Source organism: Larus michahellis, chromosome 1 (genome assembly GCF_964199755.1).
Source record: "Larus michahellis chromosome 1, bLarMic1.1, whole genome shotgun sequence".
Classification (NCBI taxonomy): Eukaryota; Metazoa; Chordata; class Aves; order Charadriiformes; family Laridae; genus Larus; species Larus michahellis.
The window spans coordinates 128,714,069-128,736,941 of record NC_133896.1 but is presented as its reverse complement, the minus strand read 5'-3'; the positions used below and the strand labels follow the sequence as shown (position 1 = coordinate 128,736,941).

At 44.8% G+C, this 22,873-nt stretch overlaps 1 protein-coding gene across 1 annotated transcript in view; it reads right to left on the bottom strand.

Annotated features, from left to right (window-relative positions):
- Positions 1-18,476: 18,476 nt before the first annotated feature.
- Positions 18,477-22,873, bottom strand: part of MED14 (mediator complex subunit 14) — a 37,408-nt gene continuing 33,011 nt past the window's right edge. The window contains exons 30-31 of the mRNA XM_074603807.1: positions 22,612-22,801; positions 18,477-19,079 (exon numbers count right to left, since the gene is read on the bottom strand). Coding sequence (XP_074459908.1) covers positions 19,006-19,079; positions 22,612-22,801 — 264 coding nt within the window. The 3' untranslated portion in view covers positions 18,477-19,005. The remainder of the gene's footprint in view (positions 19,080-22,611; positions 22,802-22,873) is intronic.

Below are 22,873 nucleotides of genomic sequence, written 5' to 3'. Positions count from 1 at the left end.
TTGAGATTGCTTAATATGGAAGATGTTACCCCAGAACTTCAGTAGGAAGCACGATGTAGGGTAAAAAAGGGGCTAGTTCATTAATAGCAGAATATTTCCAACTAAATTATACCTTAAAAAAATTACATATGCAGCAGGAGGAAGAATGACCACTGTCAGGTTACTGCCAGATTGCAGGGAGCAGTTTGCAGAGAAAGGTAAGGCAAAGGTAAATGCTCTAAGAATATTTAGAAGTTTGCCCTGTTTTCAGCTGTCTTGGACATAAAGCAGTTGAAAAAGAGTAAGCCGTTTTCTGGGATTCTGCTTGACCTAAACAATACTAAGAGGTTTAAAATGTTAAAATATTCTTTTAAAAAACAGTGCCGCAATGGGTTCCCTGATATTTTAAATCACTTTTTGAAGCTTCTAATTGCCGATTTACAATCGTTAAGTCTTTTTATATCAATTCCCTTATTCCTTAAGGAGATGCTTAAGCTCCATTTCTGAGACTTGTTACATGAACTTTCTGGTCAATTGCAACACTTGCTACAATGTACAGCAATCACAAAATGTGCTAAAGTGACCCTATGTGCTATTAGGAATGAGCTCAGCTCTGCCACCAGAGTAGAGCTGCCGTAATTCACTTAAAGGAAACGGGAAGCGTCATTGTGACAGACTCTTTCTGAAGAACCTTTTGGCGAGGTTCTGTCAGAGGGAAGAACAGTATCTGCAGTAAAAATACGCTACATTGTGATTCTGATAGGCCAAGCACTGTAGTATCAGAATTTTTGAGAGAGTTCACCTGCTTTTATCGGCGATAAGTAGCTAAAATTGTGGCTTTGTAGAGAGTGTTTCAGCAAGGCCTTTTAAGGAGGGGAAAAAAAAAAAAAGGGTTAAAACATGTTGGGCACCTACTATCTAGTACTGGGACTTCCAATGTTTCTGCAAGATTAGGCTGTCTGGGCTATGGGTTCTTCATTTTAAGCAAAGAGAAGTGTTGATTGCCTGATAATTAGTCATTCTATAGACTTGATGAGGATTTACTTCAGCTTGAGCTTCTCACTGGTCTACGTTGAATTAATGCAGTCCTAGTTTACTTAATTCAGAGTTTTAATTAGATTAATAGTCCACTTCAGATCAGGTGCAGAGTTTTACAGGAACTAATTGTTTAAAGTGTCTGTGTAATTAAGACTGTAAGTCTTTAACGACTGCATGCCAGGTATACCTAGGGTAGCTATATTGTAATCGGTCTGAAGTTGGCAGTGTGGAGTTTGTTTAAATGCAGGACCTGCTGTGGAGGTGGTCATCCTCTCAGCTCTGTTTCCACTCTGTTCTTGCTGCTACTGTAGGCTCTAATGTTACTTTTTAAAGCTGGTCTTAGACTGCTTTGAAGGGCACATTTGAGTTCCCACTTCTCGTGTTAGTACCACATTTATTCGTTCTCGTGGCTGCAGGCCCCCAGCTGGTACTAAAGGCGCTTTGGAGCGCTCTAACGTGCGCTATTTCTTAAATACCTCTTGCTTTGTGTAGCACAAGCTACTTTTTGAACCACTCTGAAGCCACCGTGCTTTAGTTCGAGCCAGGTAAGAAGACACATTATATCGTACAACAGTACTGGGCCTTAACTGCTAATCAAATAAGAACTTACAATACGAATCCCCGAGCCAGGAGTAGCCTTTTCATATTTAGAATTCAGTTAATTATGATGAAAGTGCTGTCAACATCATTAGACCTGCTATTGATCATTCTCTTTAATCTTCCCAAGAATATAAATTGTAAAAAGATTTATGTGGTATGGCAGAAATTGTAGGTTTTGCGTACAGAGCTAGTAGGAAAGCAACAAAACTGTCATGCGAAGCTCTGGGGAGGAAGACGACAGAAGCCCCCAGTTTTGTTTTCCAAAGGGAAGTTATCACCGTTCTTCTGAGGCGCTCCTGCGAGGGCCAAGGGAGGGAGAGGGGTGCAAGGAAAATGTAGCCTGTGTCGGGATCCTGTCTGCTCGAAGTGAGAAGGGCAGGAGAGTCATCATGCAACATTCATCAGCAAGCACCTTTCGGCCAGGCCGGGAAAGGCTTGGTGCGGTGTTGCCTGTAGGACTTAGGATGTAACTGCTGCAGGGAGTGTTGATCTGGTCACCAAAGAGAGTTTTTCTGTGGGGAGCTTGGCCTCCGGCAAAAAGGGTGAGATGTATTTGACTGGGTTTGCTTCAGAGCTTAGTCGTATGGTGTCCAGTATTTGGATCGGGGAGTACCTGGGGCCCGGGTATCTCTTCTCGTGAAGTGCTGACATTTCTGAAAAAGGAGAGTGTTTCGAGTCAGAATTGAAGCCTGAGCATCGCTCTTGATAGTAAGATGGAAAAGAGAAAATAAGCCGTAAAAGAAAGGGTTCTTTTAAGAGCCAGTATGCTGCTTTTCCTAGATAATTCCCCAAAGTCTAAACTCGGCAGAAGGGAGCTATAACCTAGGCTTTGCCATCGCCTCAACTTCCCAGACTTCTCTGTGGCAGGCATGGCAGCTTTCTGAGTTCTTCCAGCTAACGCACTGTTGTTGCAACGTACAGGCACGGGAAACCTAAAGCAGATCTGCGACGTGCAAATGTTATGTTCGTCTTAAAAAGGAAGTGGAAATGAAGAAACCATGTTGAAATAAATGCAGATGTTGAGCAACCTTGCAAGTGATTGCTGGGATTTATAGGTCAGCCTTAATGGAGGCGACAAGGACACTGCCAGAGCCTAGTGTAAGGAGAGAAGCATCTGTCTCAAAACAAAGCAAATCAAAACCCCCACAGTAACAATGACCTTTGGAATCCTATTACTGTCACTATTTTTTGTCTATGGTGAAATGCGTTTTAGCTTTGAGCTAAAATTCACAAATATTCTCGAAAAAAAAATTAGATTCCTTGTTTTAGCAAGGGTTGGGGACTGTCTTGCATTTTAAAATTTTCTCTTCTGCAGGCCCTGAACTATATTCTTCGGAATTTAATCTTTGTAGAGATGAGAGAGGGGATCCACACAAGTATTGCAGGACAGAAAAGGAGGCAGATCAAGGAAGACGGAAGTGGAACTGTAAGATTTCAAATCCAGCAGAACAAAAGAAACGGGAATAAATGAGGCACCCAGGAGCTTATTTTCGGTCCTGTTCAGCCAATAACAAGGTGTTGCTGTGGAGGGACTACAATTACTTGGAAGGCACTAAATGATAAAGGGCTTCTGCAGCTCACGGCCTGAAGGATGGAAAAGAAATGAGTGAGAGATGGGTGCTGTACACAGAAGCCGTATCCCTGCAGGAGCAGGGCTGGTATGTGGTGTGTCACTGGATCGGAGAGCGGAGATTCCAAGAACTCCTTTTGTGAAGAGCTGGCACAGATGCTGGCGCCACTGCTCCCAAAACCTCTCCAGGCACTGCTTGCAACCACAGACCGCAGCAAGTCTCTGAACTGTGACCGCTCCTGGGCAAGCCGTTGGTCTTGTAAATGTCTGCAATCTCCTGGTCCAGTGACAAATTTGGGTCCCTCAGCTTGGGTTTTTTTTTTTTTGAGGAAATATTTCATAGTCAACGAAGCACTAGCAGATGTTCCAGCACTTCCCATACTTCTCAGAGCAATGCAGCTTCTGTGAAATCACTGTTCTTTCTGCTCAGACTTGTCCTGCCTGACCAATGATGAGGTACAGGGCACGGAAAGCCCAGGTGACCACAGTCCTCCCAAATAAACGGAGCAGAAGCTGATGGATGGCATGAAGCCACGCATCCAAATAACCTGCTCCAGTGCACTTTCCTACCTGAGCTGCTGGAAAATCAACTGCTACTGGTGGTGTCTGTCTGTGACGGCAGGGTATGGGTCTGCTGAAAGGCTGTCTAAAACCAGGAATGGACAGGTGGTGCCCTGAAACTGTAGAGGTTCTGATAGATGTCTACAACAAAATTATTAGGAGTCCTTGTCTAGAATAGGTCAAAAAGGCACGCTAAATTGCATCTGTCCTCAAGAGTGGTTGAGGACAGCTTTTAGAATATAAACCCCATCTTTAAATAGGGACTGACTTACCTTCCCAGTGCACTTTCAGAGTTTAAAGAGATTCTTCTATTGCTGAAGAACAGCTTCACACTAAAGGACTCCACCAATCCAATTTAGTAATGCCATCAATGTCACCCAGCATCACCAGAAATACATAGCTACGTTCTTGGCATGAATACACATCATAAAATATTTAGAGTGTTTCATAAGGGAAACAAAATTCATGGTTGCGCCAAATGTTTTTATAAAGGCAGTCAAATTCCACTTTAATTATGTTCCAGTGCATGAATTTATGATGACAAATTTACATGCCCTTAATCTAGTGAGCATATGCTTTTCATTAGGCAATGGGAATAGAAGCAATATGGCTAAGATGATAAATTCATAGTACTTTAGCTGGTAGCTTATAGCCAACACTGTAAGGTCACTGACTTGAAAGAGTTCAGTGCTGCCTACCTACTTATCTGCTTAACTCCCTTACTTTAAGTACTTCCTTAAAACGCCACGGTCAAAGTACCCCAGGAATTGATAAAAAAAAAAAAAAAAGTCTGGTGCAATACCTGTGTAATCAGTTACAGCATTTGGAACGCAGCACAGCTAAACGGGAGCTCTAACTACATCCTTCGGTAGGTCATCAATCAAAATCTTGACTAATCTACAGCATCAGCTTGGAAAGAAAGAAAAACCTTTAAGTGATCAGACTGCTCTCAGCTCCTAAGAATCTATTTCTGTCGCGTTCAGCCTCTGCTGCAGCAAAAAAAAAGGGAGGGAAAAAAAAACAAAACCCAACCATAAAGCCAGCTATACTGATTATTTTCATGCGACCTATCTCCAATGTTTCAGCTAGTTGCCAGAGTCCAGAGGAGGCAGCTCGGACTCCACCGCCAGCGCTTCCCACGGCTGAGCCGCCACCTCCGCAGCTGCTGGAGCACCTCTGACCGGGGCAGCCAACCCCGGGAATGTCATCAGCTTTGCAAAGAGGTGAGCTGGTGTAACCGAAGCCCCCTTGGCGAATGTGCAGCTCTGTAAATCTTCAGGGAGGTGAGCCCGAGGTTATTGTATCTGTCCTTGGGGGCAGAGAGGCTCTGTTTCATGGCTGAGTGTCGTCTTTATTTCCAAGGGAAGCGAGTCAGAGTAGCTCTGGGTGACCTGCAAGGAAAATGTGCTAGAAAAAGGAAGGGCAATCACCTGCCAGTCATGCAGAGCAGCAGATGGGGTGAGGAGGCATAACTGCAAAAAGCAAAAACTAAGATAAGCACTCTCTATATACAAACTGGTCTTGATGTCTTCCTGCACGCGTGCACACGCACCGTTATAATGGTCTTTACAAATGTAACGCTGGAAAAAGAGGTTTCCTCCCCCTATTCAAAAACGTTACTTTTATTAAAAAGTGGACATATTTTTACATTCTTTCCATATTTTAAAGGAGACTAAAAAAAAAAAAGTATGCTCAATATTTTGTAAAAATGAGGATTTATAAGCTCATAGGAATACACACATCTAGAAAGATGGCCAGTAAAAACATCTGCAGGAAAACTGTGCCCATACCAGAAAGATCCCAAAGGTGCTGTGGAAACTGGCTTTGATGTGTGTTACTTTTGGAGAAAAACAAAACAAGCATACCAAAAATAAGCACAAGCGAATCAGGAAAATAAGCGTGCCGGGGCACAAGCGGTACAGTCAAAGCATAATGGCCTCCGTGTCAGCCTGCAGCACAGCGGTCACTTTAATTTTGCCTTTGTCCCCTAACTACTGTTTTTTATCCAAGGGAATGGGAGAGTCAGTACTAGAGGGAACACAGAGGGGGTCACAGGAGCCAGGCACAACACTGAAAGCCACGATACCTCCTGCAGGCAGCTGCAGGTGCCGCGGGACGCGTGCCAAGTCTGTGGCCACCAGCCCCCTCCGTCCTCTTTCCCAACTTTTAGGGAGCTCAGGGGCACAAGCTGCCTGCACCCCGCAGGGACCCCACGCTGCTGGGCACAGGCAGCCCCCAGCCCGCTGCCCCCTCTTCACACTTCCCCACAGCAATGCCCAGGAGCAGCTCGTCCCAATGGCAGCGGAAAGCCTGAGACTTTAGAAAGTCATTCCAGGGCAGCGCTCCCTCGAAGTCTGTCTTCCCTGGAATCTCAGGGCAGAGCTGGAGCCTCCCGTGCTCCCAGCAAGGAGATTGCTGCTGGGACAAACTGCTCCATCCCAGGAACTTTGCTTGGGAAAGAAGCCTCTGAACAGGTTGCCCAGAGAAGCTGTGGATGCCCCATCCCTGGAAGTGTTCAAGGCCAGGCTGGATGGGGCTTTGAGCAGCCTGGTCTAGTGGGAGGTGTCCCTGCCCAGGGCAGGGGGTTGGGACTAGATGGTCTTTAAGGTCCCTTCCAACCCGAACCATTCTGTGACTCTATGATACTATGTCGCAATAGGAGTCATGATCATCATCATGAGACCGGCTTCCTTGTCTTGAAAGGACAGTCTAGATGTAAGCATCACAAACAACCATTCTGCATTTTAGTTCCTCCTATGCTGCCCTTTTTTTTTTTTTAACCTTCTGTTATCCCAGAGCTTCCCAGGAGTTCATCCACACAAATCACCTTTATTTCTCCTTTCCACCCTGTGTTTGGCCACTTCCACACCACAGACCTGGTTCTTAACAAATTCCACAGCTGCTGAAATATCCAGATTGTTGGCAATGGTGAAGGAAGTCCTGGTTGCTAGCATTTCCAGCGCTGTGGAGGAGTCATTAGTTACTGTAGCCTAAATTAACTATCTGGCAGAGCGGAAAAAAAAAATCTTAAAATCCTGTCTTTAAACCCTATTGCCTGCCAAATTCCTTTAGGAATTTCCCTGCAATGTGCAACATAGCCTTCGCTAGAAAATAAATACATTTACTTTCTTACCTTCATTTTTTTCCTCCTCAAGCTTTTCTTCTCCAGTCTGTGTTAAAATTTGGTTTCTGTTTTTCAAAGCATTGTAGCCTCTGCACTCCTTTCCTTCAAGGACTTCTTTGTTATCAGCATCTTTTACAAGTACAGGAGTAGCACAAATAGACAAAAATATTCTAACTGAATCAATTATAACCACGTAAAGAAGCGACTCATTTTCCTCATAGCTGATGTCTAATGTGAACCTGTGTGTTTTCTAGTCAGAAATAAACATTTCTGATCTTGGACTCTCCCATAAACTGCAAAAAATAACTGTGGTTCAATGATTTTAAAAGCACAAGCTATGGATCAGAGTCAGGATCTAGAAAAGACCAAGCTACAGAAAACACCTGGAACAAACGGGTTACGGCGCTGGCAGGTTCTTTAACACCTCCCAGTGTTAAAAACCACCCAGGCTGTGACTGGCCAGCTTCTGGGACTTTGCCATCTGAAAAGCCGGCATTTTCCTAAATGCTCTTGTGAAAGCGGTGGCTCAGTGAGAAGCAGGACGTGGTGTGAAAGATCCGGTTGTTTCCCGGCCCGTCGAAGTCAGAGCAGCCTCCGACGACCCCGCTTGGCCGCAGCACGGACCCAGCCGCCCATGGCACAGATCATTCAGTCATCGTCTCACCTTGTCATTTACACCCGGAATGGAAATGTGGAGCCCCCCCTGTCCCCGACCAGAACAGGGGGGCAATCCCAGCTGCCCGTGCCCCATTTTCAGCTGTGTCCCCCCAGCACCTGCCCCAGGATGGCCTGAGCCCCCCTGGGGCAGCTCCCCCCGGCCTGCCTGCACACGCAGGGAAGGTGGGCAAAAGAAAAAAAGAAGAAAATCGGTTTGCAGCCTTACAATCAAGTTGTCCTTGAGAGCAGCGAGGCCGCCGGGGACGCCGGCTCCGAGGAACGCCTGCTCGGACCTGGCAAACCTATGGCTGCCCTGAGAAACTCCCACCACCAGAGCCATTCCTGGGAGCAGCGATAAATTTATGCCGTTCATACGTGCTGGGGGGGCAGCGCTGGGCCACATCTCCATGCTCCATGAGTGTTCCAACAGTGGGAGAGTCCAAAAAAATTTCTGCTGTGTCCAACAGTGAAACACCAGGAGGATTTTGGTGCTGAGAGTACAGGGGGAAAAAAAATAACTAAGTTTCCCTGTCAGAAACAAATTTATGAAGATAATCTGTGAAATTAAACAAAGGTTCTCAGATGAATGTCTATGAAATGCCAGATTTTCTCAGGATGGGGAGGGATGGAGGGAGGTGACCATGCACAACGTGGGCACTCTTCCCCAAAGTGGACAAGGAGAACAGAAGTGGAAAACCCCTCCAATACACAAAGCTTGGTTTCAAAATGCTGAAAATATTCCATCTGAAGGGATGCTTCCATGTCCCTCCTGAGTATACAGCGCAGCTGGACAGCAAGTAACTGTCCTATATGAAACAGTTAAAGGGGAAAACATTCATTTTCATTTTCTTATGGATCCAGGTATGTCCCAAGTACCCAAGAGGTTAAAAGTACTCATATAAATTGAAAACCTGCTACAAATTTTAGGAAAAATATGTGAAACGAGAAAGCTAGGCTAGAGGATGTTTTTCCCCAGAAAAATCAACACTTACTTTGTTTAAAAGAACATTTCCACTGTCATTATAAGAACTGCTGTTTAAAACAACAACAAGGAAAAAAAAAAACCAACAAAAACCACCCCGCTTGCTAAAGGTAAAATTAGATTTGTTCTATCAAATCATCTGTGACGACAGAAGAGTGGAGGAGGAGGAAATGCCACATTTGCTAAAAGCTTTATTTTAACTCCCGATCTGTGGAGGAAAACAAGCGAGCGCTGTGCAGGGAGGAGGGCTGGGGGAAGCTGTGAGCCAGACAATAGCAGAGACTGTCAAAACCGGAGTCATATTTAGAGCAGGAAAACGGGGTCCTGACGGCACGGTTTTTGTAAGTGCACATCCAAAACTAAAGGTCAGAAATTACCAACGTGGGCAGCGGTTCACAACCGAACCCCAGCTATTAGTTGCTTTTTGTTCCTAAAGCTCCCACGTCAGCTTCTGCCCAAAGGTTTCAAGACGCAAGAATGAAATAGAGGCCTTGGGGGGGCGAGGGGGAGGGCAGGAAAGACCCAATTTCTCTGTGCAAAACATTATCAAAGCAGTCAAACACAGCCGAATTTGGGATAACGCTGTGAAGTCCAGGGCGTGGGTTCACCTAAAGTAAAAATAAGAGCGCGTGTGTGTACATGTATGTTTAGCATCCTCCCACAGTTTGAAACTAAAGGGTTAAACGCATTTTCCTTTCAACCTAGGTTCAGAGCCACTTTTTTATTTAAAAGAAAGAAAGAGAGAGAGAAAGAGAGAAAGAGAGAAAGAGAGAAAGAAAGAGAGAAAGAAAGAGAGAAAGAAGGAAAGAAAAAAGACAGAAGGAAAGAAAAAAGAAAGAAGGAAAGAAAGAAGGAAAGGAAGGAAGGAAGGAAGGAAGGAAGGAAGGAAGGAAGGAAGGAAGGAAGGAAGGAAGGAAGGAAGGAAGGAAGGAAGGAAGGAGGAAGGAGTCTTTTCCGAAGTCAAAGTGCTTATGGAGCTCAAAAGGACTCCGTGCGGTCCTGGCCCCAGACCTGTAGGTCTCCTGCGGTGCGCTCCCGCGGGTGCCAGCCAGAAGCAGGCTCCTCGGGACACCTCTCGCTCAAGAGGACGATGTGGATTCGTTTTCCATGGCTGGCCTGCACCCGCACAGCTTGCATGATCTTCGTTTCATCAGCTTTAACCTGCGCTCTGCCAATCCCCGAACCAGGCGAATCCTGCATGTTGTAGCAAGCAGGGCACCCTGGCAAAAATTTGGGATGGGATGGAGGGGGTTACTTTTATTTCTTTATTTAAACGTCTGTGCAACTCAAACTGTGAGGAAAATTTGGAAAATCAAAGAGAATCAGAGTAAGATTTTGCTGCCTCTCCTTAAAAACTAAGGTATGAAAAGCACTGAAATAAAACAATGATACAGGGTGGTCCGCCTCACTTTCTGTTTGGTGTTGTTGATTAGCACAATGTCGCTGTATTCAGATTTGCAACAACACAATGGTGTTCACATTGAAAAAAACCTGAAACCCAAACAACAAAAGCCAACCCCAAAACCCAGTACCCCTGTCTCAGCTATCTCCACTGGAATTAGACTTTGCATAAGAGACTGATTTCGTAATAATCGCATTCTAAACTTTTAAAATGTTTAAAAAACTTTAAATGTCTGAACATTTCCTTGTAGTGTTAAATCAAACCATGTAGACATAAACAGGCTTTCAAATAATTACATTCACTCCAAAACCCGATAATGACGTGTTGGCTTCAGTATTTTTTTAAACCATTTCCTTGTAAAAGCTTTGCTAACCTAAGTCCTCCAGAGTTATAGTGTGATGCATGCAGAATCTCGACTGTAAGAAAAAAGGCTCCAAGAAACAGTGGGGGGAAAAAAATCAGAGAAAAATAACTTCATAGAATCATAGAAAGGTTAGCGTTTGAAGGGACCATAAAGATCATCTAGTTCCAACCCCCCTGCTATGGGCAGGGACACCTCCCACTAGACCAGGCTGCTCAAATTCCTTTTAAAGTCCTTTTTTTGTGTTTATTTTGTTTCGTTTGGTTAACTGAGGAGCCCTGCTGCTGGCAGAGGCTGGTAAGAAGTGTCTGGGAGCGCTGCCTAACTGCACCGAGGAGCGAGAGAGCAGCTCACAAATGCCACCAACGGAGGCAAAGGCGAATGCCTGAGGCCTTCCCTGCAAAATTGCTAAGCTCGACTAGAACAAGAGAGTTGTGAGAAGATGGAGAACATTTCTCATACCTTTTGGAGGGGCTCCAAGTTTGTCACATGGCAAACCAAAAATCTGCCTTTGCTTGTGCAGACCTTCATCAGCAAATACTTTGCCGAAGGCCAAACAAGGAATCCTACAGAGTGATGTGCCCGCTGCTTTCCTAAAACTAACCTCTCTGAAACGATATACTGAATTCCACGAGGAGGATTGAAGTACCTTCTCAGGCAGCCTCTCCTGCTCTTCTAGATCTCTTGAAGTCTCTCCTTTATTAATTCCTGCTCGATTTCATTTACTTGCACAGAGATCAAGCACCCTCCCATCTCTTCTTGCAACCCACCTCATGGATCTGCCTCCTCCTGTGCAGGGACAACCCAGCCCGATGATCTGTCTGAGGCATGAAGAGGAGAACGGGACAGGCAACGCCAGCCCAAGAGAGACGTTCCCGCTCCCTTCCAGTTGCAGGGAGGGCGCCCCAGCACCTGGGCCGTGGAGAAGGGGAAGGAGGGAAGCAGCAGGGACAGTCCCTCTACCCAGCCCATGGTGGGTCCTCCCCAGGATGCTGAACACTCCTGGGCCAGCCTGTGCTGCAGTCCTTCCTCCAGCTCCCTCCACTCCTCCCTAACTTTAAGCTAGGTTTTTAAGAGAGCTGTGGCCGGGTGGGTTTTGCTGTTGTTGTTCTTGCAGGAGAACAAGTCAAGATGCTTCTAAAATCACGATTTAACAGCTGCTGCCTGACTGTGGTCCTAATCCTGCCCAAAGGGACTGGAGTTCAGCAACAAGATAGAACAGGGGCATGTTTCTCCTTGGATGCTTACAAATGTCACCTCATGCTCACAGATTTCTGTGCCTGACATAACCTCTGTAGTGCACCACAAAGCTCAGAGCAGTGAGGATCTCAAAGACCCTCCCCGGGGGATACTGAGCAGACTTGTCAGTTTAGGCCAAAGCATCTAACTTTAAGATGGAGCCTGCTAAGTTCATAAAGAGCTTTTTACAGTGTGTTTTCCTGCAATGGATCTGGGTTTGGAGACACAGGAGGCCACTGCCAGCCCTATATATCTCACTAAATGCAAAGCAGAACCCATTGGTTTACCTTTTTTTATAGCCGTATGAGCAGTCACACCTCTGGCACCTTCTGCAACACGCACAGTGAATCGTGGGTCTCCCTCCCAAACCCTTTCAGCCAGGAGGAAGAAGAAACTCATTTCTGCAAAACACATCACTTCATTGCGGCCTCCGGCCCCCCGGGGAGGAGGTGAAGAGCAGAAGCAGTGCCACCACAGGGCCACGACAGCTCTGCACCCAGCACCAGTACTGCTGCCCACAAATAACTTGTGTAATGTGGGGCTGTATGTGTAAGATAAGTAAGACATTATGAAAGAAAGGAGGACTCCTTGGAAATACTCTGGTCAGGATGACCTCTGTGACTTTCTGCTGATCTACGTCTCTGAGGCAGTCGTAGAAGTTAAAAAGATGGAGGAGCGCTGCTGCGTCCCACCAATCTGGCCCCAAAACTTTCTTCTGCCCACAAGCTTGCTACATCTGCACAACAAAACCCACATGGCTGATGGGTCACCTTGGGCATCAGCATCACTACCTGACCGTGAACGCTACTGCTGTTTCAAGGTCATATCATCTGAAGTAAAAGAAACAAACTGGAATAATCCTCTTCCCAGGATGCCCAGAATGTGCTGTTTGCTAGTTAACAGCATGTTTGAATAAAAAGGTTGATTCCTTCAGACTTAAATCTGAAGTTTTGAGCAGCTGACTCTTCGGTAAGAGTTGAACGTGGATGGTACCATCCTGCGACAAACCGTGCAGCGAGCAAGAGGCAGGAGGTTGTATAGGCAAACATTAATTTTTTTTTAGCACCCGTCTGCAACAAAACAAACTCAGAAAAACAAATGCAGAATTGTGTAAGAGAAGAAACTTGCAATTCCAGTTTCAGCCCCCGTGAGTGTGCTTTCAAATCTAAGATGAAGTCAAGCTGACTACGACAAAATGTGTATAGACCTGGATACCTGCAGCATAGAAAAGAATGAATTTATTTATAAAGTTTGCTCTGCTCCCCATTTGTGAGATGCCAGGAGGGGAAAGACACCACCCAGCACGGCAGTCGCTCCCAAGGTAAATTTCAGCCCACAGGAATCAAAAGGAATTTAACATTTCTGACCATCCAGAGCTACCCCAAATACACGTTATGCCCATGAGTTCAGCATGCAGCTACATGACAGTGAGGGACTGCACCTGTGCTGCTGTGTGAAAGGAACAGGACCCATCCTGGGCCCTTCGGACGAGTGTCCCGGACTGACTCACACCCACAGGCGTCCATACCCACCCTGAGCAAATTCAGCTTGTGGAGAGCTAGCCGGAGCGGTCCCGCACAGAGCCGGCAAGTTTGCTAGCCAGCAGGCTCTGCAGGTCAGCATGGCAAGCCCGGGTTTGCTCCTTGGCCCACTATTATTTAGTAGGGGGAAATGCGCTTGAACTGAGCCCACCCTTCGGAGACTCCTGCTAAGCAGAAAATTCAATAGGGTGACCGCTGTGGGTTTCCAAGAGCTGCCCGGGGAAAGCTGAGGTCTGTGGTTCGGTTTCCCCAGCCGACTCCTGCATCCCTGCTGGCACAGTGCGACAGGCTGGAGAACACAAGGGGTGTTTTTCCAGCAGCTGCCAGGAGGATGCTGCTGGGATGGCTGCTCAGCAAACAGCTTCTCTTATGGTGTCCTTACACGTTAACCGAGAGCTGAACTGGAAAACTGTAACCCAAAAGCGCTCAGCAGGTGGAAAGGGCAGAGCTGGGTTCAAATACAGATTAGGGCTCAGCTGGCGGAAAAGCTGGCAGCTCTCCCCTGGGCACTGAGGTGACACCTAGGCAGGACTCGGTGGCTAAGATGGGCTCAAGCAGGCTGCTTCCCTGTGTGGGGAAAAGGAGGCCGAGGGACCAGCTCATTGCTCTCTGCAGCTTCCTGAGGAGGGGAAGCGGAGAGGGAGGCGCTGAGCTCTTCTCCCTGGGATCCAGTGATGGGACCCATGGGAATGGTTCAAAGCTGCATCAGTCAGGGGAGGTTTGGACTGGACAGTAGGAAGCACTTCTTTACCGAGCGGGTGTTCAAACACTGGAACAGCATGTTCCTAGAGAGGCAGTCAATGCCCCAAGCCTGTCAGCAAGCAGTGATCGCAGGTTCCTGCCCCCCGGCCAACCCCCGTTTCAATACGGAGCACGGCATCTACAGTATGGAATATTGCTTTGGCCAGGTTGTCCTGTCTATGCTCCCTTGCAGCTTCTATGGGAAGATGAAAAAGTCCTTGATTTAATACAAACATTACTTAGCAATGACTAAAACAGTATGTGTTATCTTCATTATTCTCGCACTAAATCCAAAACACAGCAGCCACTAGGAAGAAAATTAACTCAATCCCAGCTGAAGGCAGGACACTATTCTACTCTACTCTGTGCAACCTCGAGGAGCAAGGCGGGAGCTCCCGTGCAGAGCGGCACCGGAGACGCCACCGGCAGCTCCCAGCCCTGGGCCAGGCTGGCTCCGGCCCCGCTTTGCGGGATCGACATTGCACGGATCCCCGCCGAAAGCAGAACAGGGCCCAGCCGCCCCCTCCCTCCCTCCGCTGCAAAACCAGCTTCAAAGGACGGGGAGCGCTTTGCTCTGTCTCTTTTAAACGCAGCACTTAAGGTTTGCCTCCTGCTTTGCAGGCTTGCCAGCTGCTTTCGAGGCTGTATTCCTCACAGAGGAAGTCTTTATTATAAAGATGCAGAAAGGAGCGTGCTGCCTGATGAGGGAGCAGCCCCCGCGGCAGCAGGCAGGGCTGTGGGCAAGCCAGGCTGCAGGGAGGACGGTCCTGGGCTGTGGGGTCCCTGCCGGCAGGACCACTAGGGCCACCAAGCTGGTGGGGGGCTGCAGGCAAGAGCTGGGGGCTGGGCTCGCCTGCACATACACAGCAGGTTACGGCCATGTGGAGATGCAAGTGCTTGAAGGCCGCAGTGCAGGTTTCCTAAGGGTAGGGTAGGAGTCCTCATTTAGCTTTGATTAGCTGCAGCGACTCGCAGAGGGATTAGGCATCAGGGAGGCAGGCGCATCCCTAGGTGGGGCAGAGGAGATGGAGGAGAACTCTTCTCACCTGGCCTCCCTCTGCCCTGAGAGCTGCCTGCCTTAACACGTGCCAAGGATGTCAGCAAAACCCTTCCATGCCTCAGACCACCTTTTCTGTACACACACCCCTTTTTTTGTAGCTTCTGACAAATTCCCCCTTTAGCCTCTGCTCCCCAGAAGAAAGCCTCAGGTGCAGCTGAAGCTCCCCCCTCCCCTCTGGTATTTGTGGCCTCGATAACGGCCTTTTAAAAACATGCGTGGTGGCAGGGAATCACAGGAGGAGTAAAAACAGTCAATGACAAGCCTAAACATCTTGCTTTCGCACCCCCCTGAGAGCCCTATTTCAATAGCAGAGACCGTTTTCCCCACAGCACTCGCTTCTGCCGGTCGCTCCTGGGTGCCTGCAGCAGCTCTCCAGCAAAGCGCGAGGGGACGGTGCTGCTCCAGGGGGCTCTGCCTCCTCAGGACCCTCCCAATTCCATTTCTTGGGGCAGGAATTCAAGCTGTCCAGGCTTAATCTGCCGTAGCTTTGTGCATCCATGCTGCTCTGCGCAGCCCCCAGCCAACACATGTACAAACCCCTTCCTTGCTCGGCATCTCTTATCTTTTGGAGCAGCAGCCGGACATTTCCTGTAAAACCTATTACGTGGGGTCATTTACCAAAGAAGTTAATTACTGCTCTGGAGGAACGTGAGGAGTACACGGGGAGAGCGTCACGCAGGTAAGGGGCAGCACAGCACTGCTTCCCGGGCGTGCCATGCTCCCGGAGGAAAAGTTAAGTCTTAAAAACATTCCCAAAAATTATGGCCTACCCCTTGAATGCCAAACCTCCAGTGGCTGTTGGAGGGTCTTAGGAAAAACCCCGCAATAGTTGAAGTCAACGCGATTTAATCTGAGTACAAAACTCTCAATTATGTTGCTATTATGGGGTTACACGGCAGTCGCAGCTTTGTTAACTACAGATGCTACATATGGTTAATACATTTCAATTACACATTAATTTATTGAAATAGATTCTTACCTTAAAAACATTTGAAATTCCGCGGTACATGGAAATTCTGGGCCAGGGGAACAACTATAACCACTTGAGCTGAAATAACCAGTATAGCACAACTTCTGAAGTGACACCTTTGACAGTTTAGTCATAAGTCTGATTAAAATGACCCAAATATTCTCCTCATAGTCTATCTGCTATTTCTCATACAGAAGATTTTGCTTTAAAATGCCCGCTAACTTGAGCAACTTTCAACTAGTAGAAGAGACTGAGCACACACTCAGTTGATGAGATAAACTACAGCTCTTGAAAGAAAAACAGGTTCTAGTTGAATGGAGCTTTGTTTCGTCTCAGCTACTTATTATCAGAACTTGTTTCCTGCAATCTTTGTAAAACATCTGCAGTCTTAAAGGCAATCTGCAGGACACTCCAATGTGGAAGGATAGCAACTAATTTAAACTTAGTTTCAAGCAAAAAAACCTCCAAACCTCACCTCGATTCAGCTCCTTGTCAGTGTTTGCCGGGCTCAAAAAAAAAGCCTCTCCCCTCACTCCTATATTGAAAAAAAACTTTTAACGCAACTTGATAAATATTTGTTATCCATAAAGCCACAAAGTCTATTGCCGTCATCTGGGATGGCTTTTTGGACAGTTAACAAGTTGTGTGTTCCCAGTTGACGCTGTCTGACATTGCTGTGCCAGATCTGTGGATCAGTCCAGAACAGTCCCTCTCTTTCACGCTTGTCCCACAGGCCGGTTTATCAGAAACAATGTACAGGTACCGCAGGGTGTGCAGCCGCTGCAGCATTTTTAGTGAAATAAATGGATAACCAAGTCTCCGATAACAATTAAAATCTACAAATGATCCCAATGCAGCAGGTGGGTGTAACATTTGGCTGCCAGAAAACTAGACCGAACACATGGAAAAATGAAACTTAAAACTGCACTTACAAATACACGGTGTCATTCCTTTGAAATGAACAAGTGGCACTGGTCAGTGGGAAATGCTTCCTTTTACTAGTAGTGTTTTCCTTGAGAATTTAATTATTTAGGATAAAGGCTTAAAATGTGGCGCATGTTAAGAGAAGTGGTGTATATATGTAAAATAAAATTCACGAATCTCCCCACAATCTCGGGTTGGGAACATCATTTCATAACCATCTGTCGTGAGTTTATGTATTATTATTGTTGCTGTTATTATTTTGTTTTCTCTCCGCCCTGTGGGGAGACCTCCCCCCTCCCCTTTACTTTCAAGTCCTGAAGCTCTCAAGGGGGTGGGCCTTTGCCCGCCAGCACGTTCACTCCCCCTTAGCACAAAGAACAGCAGATACTTCTCTGCGTACCAGAAAGCTGCTTTTAGGCATGGGAATGTTTCAGACCTTGAATCCAGAGTAGTAGCCAGCAAAATAGCCGGTCTTTTTCAGACATACTTGCATCACCTCTCAAGTTTAAAACATCGGTTTAGTTGCGAAAAAATAAAAACACAAAATCTTTCCAACTGCGTAGCAGCAGCAGCAGCATTTAGAGAGTACCAGGGTTTTCACTCCGGTGGATGAGTTTTGTATTTCAGAACCAGAAACCGTACATGCCGTTAATTTCAGAGAGTGCAGTTAGTTAGAAGAGACTTGATTGAAAAGTGAAATTACTGAAGAGAAAATTGGTTCTGTTTTCCTTGAACCAGTACACCGTCTGTTAGATACACAGAGATCAGAGAACTACTGACACAGTACCAATACCCCAAAACACAGGTTCAAGGCTGAAATCTGAAGTGGACACCAACCAAAAGGTTATTTCTAATGGCAAGAGCTTTGAAAGAGACTCATTAATTCATAGAGAAAGAAGGGTTGTGACAGTTGTAGGGGCAATGGGCAGCCTTACAGCCAGCAAGGCAGGCTAGAATACATCCACCAAAAGATTTTTAAAACTAGTTTACAACTGAGCAGGAAGCTGACAGAGCTGTGCCAAGGGCATGAGGCAGCACAGCAGAAAGCTCCTCTTGCAGGAAGTCAGGAACTTGACTCCTTGAACTCAACAAAACAACTTGAACTCAACAAAAAAACTTGAACTCAACAAAAATTTGAGAATACTGATCCATGAAGACAAATGGTTAAATCACAGAGTAATTCCAGAGGATGGAAATTTAATTCAATTACAAGAGCCTTCAGTCATCACTAAGTTACCTACATACATCCAATCAAAAAAGTTCAATGTGAGGTTGTTTCTTTTTTATATCAGCCTCTGCAATTTCATGGTATACAGTCCAAGCTTCTACCTCACCTGCCTTTACCATAAGACAAATAAAAGCCTATTACTACAGAGGAGTCTATAACTACAAACTCCATAACGGATGAAAAAAGGTTCTTTCGTCCACTAAACTTTGCTTTTGGGACAGAACAGATGTAGTTCCTTATGACTGTAAGAAACGAAGCATTGTTTTAAGTAATTACTGGTTATTTATACAATCAGGAAGATGAACAAAGTTTTTCCCTATGACTTGGAACAAATCAAACCCACAGAATAAATAAATAAGGTTTTGTTTAGTTTTAAGTTAGCAGCACCTCTATGTGCAGAAACGAGATCAGATACAGAGATAGCCAAGTAAGTGTGAATACAAGAGATCTGGCCAGTGGCTACAGTGGAGAGGAATAAAGTTTAAGATTATACAACATTAAGATTTTTTAATCCAGTTTATTAAATATTGCTTTTTGGGGACATGTTTACAACAAGCCCAAATAAATTGTTTAAGGATTCAAAGCAGTCATATTAAAATACAGCTTCAATATAAAGTTTGTCACAGTTTTACAGTATTCAAAAATGACAGACCTGCCTTAAAAAAAGACTATTACACCAAAACATAAGAAAAAACAGAAAAACAAACAAGTTTGGCATTTTCATAATCTTTATAGTATAAAACAGAATATTAAATCTATTACCAGCAAGCTGATACTTCAATCTGTTACCTAGTCTGAAGTGTCTCCCATTAAAACACACTATACAACAGCACTATACAAAAGTCGTGGTGATACTCATTTGATGAAAGTGCATCCCTGAAAGTTTGCCAGTTTATTATAGTTAGCTCTTAATAAAAAGGTAAAATTAAAACGTCCTCTTTTAACCGAAGGCTTTACTATTTTTTTTTTTTTTGGATTTTTTTTTTTTTTGCCGTTTTGTCTCACTTTCAGCCTTCTTTTAAAAGTGTCTACGGACGCCCACCAGGGGGCAGCGTAAGATTAACCATCAAATCACGAACGGCTGCAAATATTGTGCATTCACCTGGAACAGGGAAAAGAGACAGGTTAGCATCACCTCACAGACAGGACCTCACTCTAAAAACCTCGCGAGGCAGCGCGCTACACCGACTCCCACTGCGCCGGCATGGCTACTGCCTGCTACGGGTGACCACAGACGGGTGACCGCCACTCGCAAATCCCAGCCACCTCCACGGATGTCAGGATTTGTCACTATTTTAATTGAAGGAACTCTGGCTTTCCCAGTAGGATTGCTCCTGTTGGTCATGAAATTGCAAGGAGCTCTTAACTTTTAAATAGCTTTGGAATGTCAGGTTGAATCTATGCTAGAATTTCTCATACGTGGCACTGCGATCCATATTTTTATTTATGTTATTAATTAAAAGCTCAACATCTTATTAAAAAAAACAACCTTTTTCCAGTTCTATTTGTATTCATTAAGAGCAGAAACAAAACATTTCAAAAGACTCAAGTCTGAAACAGCTGGAAGATGGTTTCTGTCCTAAGCCTAGTTTTGGAAACATTTCTAATTCCAAGACTGGGCAAAAGTGAGAAATCTGTTTCTTTCACACAAATTGCTCTGGCTCTACCCTTGACATCTAAACTGCAAAATAAAACACAGAGCAAATGCAGTTTTGTTTCCAACAGCTGAGTTCTAATACAGAGAGGAAAAACTAGCCACAGCTGTCTCAAGTTTTGAATACCAGCATTTTTTGACAAAAAACACACACACATTCTGAAACAGCTTAAAAAAGTTAAAACCGATAGAATCAGAAGGGTTTAATTAGAACAAAAGGTGAAGTATTAGGTAGCTGTGACTTTCATATACTGTTTCCTGATAAGAGAATACAATTAATAGCCACTATTGCACCCTGGTCACTGCAGGCTGAATTTTTCCTGCATATTTCAAGAAACCTCCATTAGAAGACACTGAATTTTGTTGCTGAAGGAGCAACAGTGTGAGCAAAGAGATAAGAGCAGAGTCTGTTGGGATGCATTAATCCTAACTGCCTACCTAGGGATTCCCAAGATTATTTTGGGCAGGTCATTATCGTATCAAAGCTACAAATCTGGACTAAATACCATCCCATCCACCACATCACTGAAAATCAGACACTGAAAAATGCTTAGTCGTGAAGTGCTTTAAGAAATATCACGAGTCCCCTGAGCTCCTCTCTAAGTGTCACCTCCAGCACCTGTAGGGACATTTTTTCCTTGCCAGATTGATGTCCACTACATAATGCAGGTCGTAGACTTGCAGCTCAGGTTTAACCCTATTATTCCAGGGCATTGATTCCATCGCAGTTCATGTAATTATTTCCCAAAAATAAAATATTTTTTTTCCCCATGGAGGCATAGGTAAAGTGATCTCAGAAAGACAGCGTACTCACAATGAGTCAATGTTTTACTGTTAAACACAGCAGAATGTGTCTGCCCACAGGTCTGAAAAGAAAACTCTTCCAAAAGAACTTACTTTTCAGGCACTACCATTTTATTAAGAGGAAAATTAAGCTGAATACAAAATACTTCCTCACGAAGAGAGAAAGGTAAAAAAGATACAGCCAAAACAAGGCAACACTGATTATGGGTTACAATGAAAGTGCCAGTAGTATCATACGTGCATGATGGGAAGCCCTGGTCTTTTCTGACTGAAACAGTGAAAAATTCACTTAACCAAGCAAATTGCAATTAGTGCAGCAGAAGAGCTAACGGCAGGTAGGAAAATCCTGGGTACAGCACGATAGCACCACAAGGGAAAGCATATGCATCTGGGATCTCCCATGTACCGCTCTCGTAAAAGAAGCCTCCCAACTATCTACTTTCATCTGTTGGCTCCCCTACCACCTTTCAATGGCAAAGAAAAGAAGGTATCTTGTTCTCTTTTGTAAGATATAATAGTGTAAGTTTTGACAATAAAATGTAATTTCCTGTGTTCTTAAGTGTTCTCAGGGAAGATCCTATTTTAGCTGGGTGGTGGTGCTAGAAATAAAGAAACAAATAAATCCAGACTCATTCTTTCTTTTACAAGTCAGAGGATGGACTACTAGAAATGTCCTCTGCTCAGCTAGCTACATTCTTATTTGCCTGGATAAGGTCCTGCCTGGGGCCACAAGCGCTCTTCATATGCGTTTTTTCTCTGTCTATACTCTGCTCCCTGTACTGCACTCCCACACTACTTCAAAACTTGTGTGACAAACAAAAATTGTCTATCCTGATCTATCTAATGATCATCAGAAGACACCTCACCTGCAATACTCAAGAGTAGCTTTGACAGTTACTCCCTAAGCTGTGGTACTTCATGGAGAGTTTACCTGAAAACACAGCTTATGCAATAACAAACACCAAAACAAGTATCTACCCTTCCCCGCTGTGCTAGGGGAACTCAGTGGGGAAGCACCTTCCTAAAAACCACCTGAAATTTAGTTCACGTTATCTTGAAATAAAAGTGCTATACAAACAACAGTTCTGTACCACATACAGAACTCTTACAGGTAACCCCACATGCCCTCAAGGCTATTCTCTCTCCCATTTACCTACACTATTACTATATGTTAACCAGAAAATGCATATTAATTTAATCTCATCACTATTTTTCAGAAATGTATGCATATCCACACCAATTTAAGATAAACATTGCTCATGTTTTAGCAATCGAAATAAACCATCGAGCATAGTTAAAATTACCGCATAACAACGAGATTAATAGTTTTACATAAGAGAAGTGGAATTCAACCTCTGGATTCACAACTTCAATCTATTCACTGGGTTATTGGGAAAAGTCTGTTTCTTAGCGTGTAGATACAGCAGAACTGAAAGTTATTGTTCTTATGAGCCATCTGTGCATTAGGACCCCAAACCACTGCTTACAGACAACATGCTGCCCAAAGAACCTGCTGCTGTTGTTCTACGTTTCAGATATCAAAAAATAAATAAATAAAAAGCATGACGAACACGAGGGAAAGCAAAGCACAACATTGCTCACAGCGCACTACCTACAGGCCAATGAACATTGAGAACAACCTATTTAGCTCAAGCACTTCACAGCACGTTTGGTGGACAGAACTATATGCGCCTTTGTTAGTGCACACACTGACAAAGGAGTATACAATCACTCCAGTTACTTTTTAATCATTCACAGCACGTGGACAAGTTCTGATAATTATTTTTAACATCCCTTTATATTCTACTGTTAAGCTCAATAACCTCAGAATTAACCATGAAAACTGACACTTAACCATAGCATATTTCTTGTGACTCACTCTGGGCCATTTGTTAAAAACTATGACTCCCACCATGCAGCCAACAAGAGGTGCATTCTATAATTTTGGCAGAATGGCAAAATCCAGCCTCAATCATCAGTGTAACCCTCTGGCATAAATGTCTGCTGTGTTGCCAGTACTTGCTATTATGTATCGTCTGTCACATCAGGAGTTTTTAATCGCTAAAGAAGTATGATAGAAACCAGAAATCAGACTTAAGAGAGATTTAGTTTTACACTGGAGATTTGTCACAGAAGTCTGGGTGAAGAGAATATATCTATTGGACATGTACAGTACCTGGTCGTGGTGAATTCAGTTCAGCAAACCTCTTTAGAATATTGCTAACCATCATTGGAGCAGCAACAGAAGAGTTCTGCTGCCTGGGAATGTCAGCCTGTTGCGTCGTACCCGAAGCCATATCATAAATAATTGGGACAATAATACTAACAGCTTCCTGTGGGACTGTTGTTTTCTGTGTTAGCTGGAGCTGCAGGAGAAGCAAAGAAGTGTGTTAAATTGAATGACCACATACTTCAGCACAACTTCCGATACAGTTAAA